This window comes from Mastomys coucha, unplaced genomic scaffold, assembly GCF_008632895.1.
Source record: "Mastomys coucha isolate ucsf_1 unplaced genomic scaffold, UCSF_Mcou_1 pScaffold21, whole genome shotgun sequence".
NCBI classification, from domain to species: domain Eukaryota; kingdom Metazoa; phylum Chordata; class Mammalia; order Rodentia; family Muridae; genus Mastomys; species Mastomys coucha.
Genome location: NW_022196904.1, coordinates 179051731 through 179058809, shown reverse-complemented (window position 1 = coordinate 179058809; position 7079 = coordinate 179051731). Strand labels below are relative to the sequence as shown.

Below are 7079 nucleotides of genomic sequence, written 5' to 3'. Positions count from 1 at the left end.
TTTTAAACAAAATTTCACAATTAAGGATCTCTTTGATGAACTTAAATATTTCTCAGCATATTTGTATTGTCCCAACCTTTAATGCAGTATGAAGTTGGGAATCCAATTTTCCATCTTTGGGCTCAAGGCTATCAGAATGTTGGATGTTTGATCCCAGGGGCCTGGAAATGGAGGCCAAGTTGGTAAATGTTTTGAGACTCAATTATGACACACCAGTTTCTTCTTAAATTCAGAACAGAAAATCAAGACATCTGCTCATAGGACCCAGATTGCCCCACATCCATTCTTAAATAACACCAAGTGCACTGCTAAGGACAAGAGTAGGAAATCAATCCTGCAAAAACACAAAAAAGAAAAAAATCCAATCGTAGTTTAACTTTCTATGGCCAATAACTTTCCAGGTCTTAATCCTCATGTTCCATTTCATAACATAGATTCACTGGTATTGGGGGACCAGACTGGTGGCATATGTTGGCATTTGTTTTGCACAGTTTTAGGGGTGGGTTGTTTGTTTGTTTGTTTGTTTTATTTTTCCAAACTGGGTGTGATACAAGCATTGGGTAGACAGGGACAGGAGGATCAAAAGGTCCAGGGTAACCTGGGCTACACAGTGAAATCCTGTCTCTAAATATATAAATATGTTAGATATACTTAACTGTGATAGAGAGTCCTTTAGTAATATCTAGTCTGTCAGATGGCATCAGAACAACAAGAGGGTTTGAATATTGCACTACAGTGAGCGTCTCTTTCTTGAGGGTTTGGATATTGTACTGCAGTGGGCGTCTCTTTGCCTGATGTGTCAGGTCTCAGGCAGGTCCCGCAGAAAAGCCATTCATTGGTAGCAGTCTAATCCCCTTCGTTGGTTAGTGGTGCCTTTGTTTTTTAATTTGGAGTGGGTGGGTGAGTAGTGACTATTCGGGTTTTTATTTTCTAACTGTTCAAGTCCATGAAGACATAAATAGGTCAGCCATACCGTAAAGTCACTTCTAAATATCACCTTTAAAATATCATCACATTGCATGTCTTCTTCTGACCTGCCACTATGTTGGCTGCATTTCAAGGCCCACCTGAACAGCTAACCTCTCTTTCCACTGTCCTCCCTGGGCCAGGAAGAACCCATGACTTTCTCATCACTGCTCCTGTAACCCACATGCCTGTCCTAGCCATCACCTCTGTGCTTCCTGACTCTGCTGTCCACTGATTCCTCTCTACGTGACTGTCCCTCTGAGGAAAAACTGGACTGGACACACTGGCAGCCATAGAACCAGTAACTAACACACATTTCTTGGAATGAGCAAAATCAGCAACTTGTGTCAGCTGAGAACCTGATAGGGATTGTTCACAAATTAGAGGAGCAATGGGTTATCTCCTGTCAGACAACTGAGCATTTATTAGGTGGGTGGCTGGCACACAGTAAGGCATTTAGAATGGAAGATTTCTGTGCATGTGGTTGGCAGGACTTCCCAGCAGCAACACTGGCTCCCACTTCACTTTTCTTCAGCATGCTTCTCAGCACACATCGTCCATATTCAACTTCGAAGTCAACTTCGAACTTACTATCTTACTCTCTCTTTCCCCCTCATTGGTAGGTAAACTTTGTAAGGAAAGGGAGTTCTTCTGCCATTCACTACCACACGTGGATATTCAGAACACTGTCTGAAAAGGACCAAATACTCAAGGAAAGTCGATTAGATGAATGAGCGCCTGAGAAAAAGCAGGGCATAGACACAGAATTTTTTTCCCTTTGGTTTTTTTGGAGGCAGGGATTCTCTGTGTAGCCCTGGCTGTCCTAGAACTAACTCCGTAGACCAGGCTGACCTCAAACTCAAGAGATGCCCCTGCTTCTACCTCCCAAGTGCTGGGATTAAAGGTGTGTGCTACCACCACCCAGCAACATAAACACAAAACCCTTAAAGCATCTAAGCATGCTAGGAAACTGGCCCCTAGTTTGTTAAGAAAGCTTATGTCAGTGGGTGCAAGGATGCCAGAAGGAAACAAAGTACAATTCTTAATCACGTAGAACTACAAGAAGCACAACAATACACAGATAGGTACACACACGTGTGTGCACACAGGCACATACATGCACACTCACACATCCACACACACATGTGCGTATCCACACACAAGTGTGCACATCTGTATACACATGTGCACATATACACACTGGTATTTCCACCACATATATGTACTTGCCAGGTACACACACACACACACACACACACACACACACGTGTGTGTGTGTGTGTGCACTCATAAGCACGCACACCAGTACACTTCAGTAGTTACTTAGTAGGGGTGGGGTAGGGGTGTGGCTTGGAGGTTGAGTGCTTGTTTACCAGGCAATAGCCCTCTGCACTGCAAAAAGAAGGAAAAAGAAAGAGAGAGGGGGAAGACATGGAGGAGAGGGGGGAAGGGAGATGGGGGAACAGAGAGAGAGAGAGAGAGAGAGAGAGGGAGAGAGAGAGGGAGGAAGGGAGGGAGAGAGAGAGAGAGAGAGAGAGGGAGGGAGGGAGGGAGGAAGAGAGAGAGAGAGGCCATATTGTTATATCCTGAATTCAAAGTCTAGTGCTGCAGGCAACATTTCTGACCTATTTGTCAAGGCCACCTTGAGTTTGAGGGAGGAGAGTGCATGGTCTGTTCAAGGCTTACTAGGAAGAGGCTCTAGGGTCAGGCACTGTGCTGACAAGGGACAGCCTTTCCTTGCTCAACACTAAAGTGCTAAAGACCCTGGGAGAAGAGCTGATACCTAAGGAAGCCTGAACAAATGACAGCCTCTTTTTGTGGCCCAAGTCTAAGAATGGTTTTTCAGCTTTCAAGGGTCATGCAAAAGAAAACAAGGAGTATACTCAGTCCACAAGGCCCACAGAACCTGAGAGAGAGACCACCGCAAGGCGTTTGTGGAAAGCGACAACCTTCTTTAGACTTGCTCTAAACCGTTTTTTGCAGCCCTAAGTCAACATCTACTTCCGTTATGATTCCTTGGATGGAATCAAAGGCACATGGGAGGATGATGGACCAAGAGGAGCCACGGCATCAGGCTAAAGGTCGTCTCATCGCTTTTGAAAGCAAGCTAAGCAGAGGGCCCACGCTGACCTCTGCAAGTGACCCTTGCAAGGCCAGAGGACAAGGACGCTAATGGTAGTCTTTCCTGAGAAGGGGCTGATCATGACCAGTTTAGGACTCGAGGTGCTGAGAGTGGCCACTAAGAAATAGTTACTAGGGTACCAATCAAATATACTAGCAGGAGAACCTTGGTTGTTCACAGTGAATAAAGTGTAGAGAGCAAGCGAGAAAGAGATTGGACTCTGATGTTGAGAGTGAAAGAACGGTGCGTTCACACTGGCCTCAAGCTCTGGTTTCTTTGCAACGGTTCTTTTGATGGGTGTTTCTGTGGCCTTTGACCATGATTGCAGTTCTAACGCATGGATGCTATTCTCTTCCCAAGCCGAAAGATGACATATATCCTCTGCTTCACCCAACCATGCACTGCTGGACTCCGTCAAGTGACCTGTACGTCGGGTGTGAAGAGGGTCATCTTCTGATGATCAACACAGAAACCCTGAAGGTGACCGTGCTCCAGAAGGTGGAGGAGTTTCCAGTACTGGGTAAGAAACGGCTCTGCCTTGGAGTCCAGGAGTATAGCTGTGGGGTTAGCTCTGCTTCAAGATGGTGGTTTGAGGATCCCTGATTTTCCCCCTTTCTTAGAGACATCCTGGGGTCTCCTTAAGTTTGATTCTCTATTAGCAAGTCCTGTGGATACACCTGTGGCTACTCCCTGTTTACTAAGAGTTAATCGGCTCCTACTGTGAGGACACCATGAGATACTACTTTATATATTCATGTCATAAAATCCTCGGGACACCACAAGAAGATACACCTGTAACTCCACAACACATTAGATTTACAGAGCACCCTCGTCTTCGTGAGCCAGTAAACTGTCTCAAGCAAGTTAGGATGCATGCCAGCAAGCCCACCAATCTGGGCTTGGTCCCCACGGGAGGACAGAGAAAACCTTCTCCTGCAAGTTGTCCTTTGACTTCCATGTATGAGCCCTTCCCTCCCACCACACACAAGCTCAGACTCTTGTGAGCTGCGGGGCTGACGCCAGAATCCGGGGAATAAGGCTTCCGGCTCCCAAGTTCTGGTCTCTGATCCACTAACCTTCTCTGTTCCGCTTCGTCAGCTAATCATATCCCTTTCAGTCCCCATTCCTTTCAGCCACCTTTCTGTGACAGCTATCTCTTTTAGTGTGCTGTGTTGCAAGTCCCCTTTTATATCATTTATTTCAAGGAGGGCCTTATCAGCTCTCCCTTATCGCCAGTATCCACTCTCGGTTCCATCAGACATGGCTAGTGTCTGGACCACAGGAACCCAAGGCCTGGACCACAGGAACCCACCCTCGCCCAAGGCTTTTGAGAGGGAGCTTCTCCAGGGCCAGCTACTCAAACCTGCCCTGTAAACTCTCCAGGTCGTCTTTTCAACACGTGCAACTTTGCAACAAACCTGAACCTTTTCTGACATGAATCTACATCCAAAGCAAGCAGTTGGCTACCATCAAACTGCTCACGCTTAACATCCAACTCAGGGTCTCTTCTGTCTTGAGGTCCCGCCTCCTGCCTCTGACGTCATTTCCCATCTGCCCCAGAGTGAGTCTGGGCTAAGCAGTGTTTCTCCCTGGCTGTTCAGAGATCGGCCTCCTGGCTCATTCTCTTGCCTCTCTTCCTCTCTACCGCACCCAGGGTATGAACTCACGCATCACTCCCTCTTGCAAGTTTTCACAACTTCAGTATCTTTCCCGGAGTCCCTCTCCCAGTCTCAGACTCTCACTTCCTTGGCAAAGCTTTCCCCCACACACCCCTCCATGTTGTGGCTGGCCCTCCAGCCCTGCTCCTCTCTGCGGAGAATTCTAGTACAGTGAGTTACCTGGATGCTTTCCAAGAGCAAACCTCCGTGGGCGCATTGCGTCCAGACCTCCACTTGAACTTGTTAACAACTTTTTAAATCCTTCCTGTGCTCTCTCGCTGTCTTTTAAGGTTACCGTTGTGAGGAATGTCCATTTCTTTCTTGTCCACGTCTTGTGGATCCTTCCCCAGCCCCACCTCGACCTTCAGCTGCATTAGGTGTCCACACTGGAACACCATGTGCACCACGACTCAGCTGGAGTCTCACCCTGTGCCTGCACAGTGGCCCCAAACCTCTCTCCTCTCCTGGTCATCAGCTGAGGTCACTTTATTGTCTGACTCTGTTTGATCCCATTATAGAATTCTTGTGGCCTCTGCAGAATATTTGCAGAATGAACTATACAACAAATGCTTCTCATTCAGAATGCCCATCAAATTTTGAACGTATTTTACACAACTGGGTTTAGTCACGTTGTCTTAAGCACTGTTCACAATTTCTTTCCTGTATACTCTTTCTGTGGTGTATTATAAATGTTTTAAAAACACATTTATCAATTGGGTGTGATGACACAAGAGTCTGTAATCACAGCTCTCAGGAGGCTGAGGCAGGTAGATTATGAGTCTGAAACCAGCCTGGATTACAGTGCGTGCATGCGCCCCCCACACACACACACATACACACTTTTTGAAGACAAATACATATTTTTCAAGTGCCATTATAATGTTGGAGGGACCAGCCAAGGGACAGCAGAGATAACCTATATAGTAACAAGGACAATGCCACGTACTTTCCTCTAGGAACATTGATATTATTAAATACAAGTTGACAAACAGCGTTAGCCAGGGGTCTGAGAGTGTAAAGACATCTAAGTGGGAATGTAGATCAATCAGGACTGTGCCTCTGCAGATTAATTAGCCATGGTTTGGAAAGGGAGATCTTCAATATAGGTGTAAGCAACCTCCCTTTCAGGCCTGGACTCTTAAGACTCCAGCAGCAGCTATGCTGCCGTGGGCACTTGTAGTGTCCGCCCGCAGACCCTACACGATAGTGGATTGTCCTGGATTGGAGACGAACTGGACCTGTGAAATTAAGCTGGTAGGGAGCAAAGAGATATGATACCAAGTAGCTGTATCAAGGTGTGTTTTACTTAGGGTGCAGCGTGTTTATATAGTAAAAGGAAAAAAAAAAAAGAAACCACAACAATCAGACTTTTAACATAAACAAGATAGCAGACACAGTGTCAGTAAACTCTGTTTACAGCAGAAACTTTAAGTGTGAGTTCTGGCAGAAATTAGCTGAGTACCAGTCCTTTGATTGGAGCTGCAGCGTCAGTCTTTGATCTCAGGAGTTGCCCTCAGCGTTTTCACAACGCAGGTGGGCAGCCTCAGTCCCGGGCCTGCCAGGGCATTCTTTCAGAAACAGCGGCAGAGGGGAGGGAGACCACAGAGGCAGCCTCAGTCCCCGGCCTGCCAGGGCATTCTTTCAGAAACAGCGGCAGAGGGGAGGGAGACCACAGAGGCACTGCTAGGCAGTAACCTAAGGAAAGGACAGATTTCCCAGCCGCCAACATCAGATCTGTTCTGCGCAGCAGTCAAACATTTTGATGGGTGCCATCTGAGCCCGTGTAATTACCGTATTTCCCTACACAAACTGGTAACAAGGTTTTGTTATTTCCTGCCCAAAGACAATATCTTATCAATAACAAACATTCTTGCAGAATTATTTTTCTACTGCACTTCATTTAATAAGAATTTATGTGCCATTTGATATAGATTGTATGCATTTATAAAGTGCACACATCTCAAGAACACAGTCCAGTGGTAGTACAGCTTTGACGGCGTGGGTCTTTGGCACCAGCCTTTTCCAGTCTCGGACGGAACACAGAACTGGACACAGAAGTGCAGTGTCTGCGTAGGTCTGTAACTCGAGACCACACCCGGTGCTCTAGACCTCCAGGGCAGCTCACCTCCCTTTTATGGTTACTCATCTCTGGCACAGTTCTTGCTGCTCCATGCATTGCTGCGCTTTTACATCATCTGCTTTCTCTTGTTTGTTCTTTCCCCAAAGATGGAGCCCAGCTTATCAACCCGCTCACGCTGGCATACCAAAAGGACGGCTTACTGGCTTCTGGAATTGTAATGTATTCTATTTCTCAGAATTCCTCACTTCATAAA

At 46.5% G+C, this 7079-nt stretch overlaps 1 protein-coding gene across 3 annotated transcripts in view; it reads left to right on the top strand.

Annotated features, from left to right (window-relative positions):
- Cfap43 (cilia and flagella associated protein 43) overlaps window positions 1–7079 on the top strand; it is a 99266-nt gene that overhangs the window by 16437 nt on the left and 75750 nt on the right. For all 3 annotated transcript variants that reach the window (XM_031390623.1, XM_031390624.1, XM_031390622.1), the window contains exons 6-7: window positions 3449–3608; window positions 6973–7040. In XM_031390623.1, the coding sequence (XP_031246483.1) occupies window positions 3449–3608; window positions 6973–7040 (228 nt within the window). The remainder of the gene's footprint in view (window positions 1–3448; window positions 3609–6972; window positions 7041–7079) is intronic.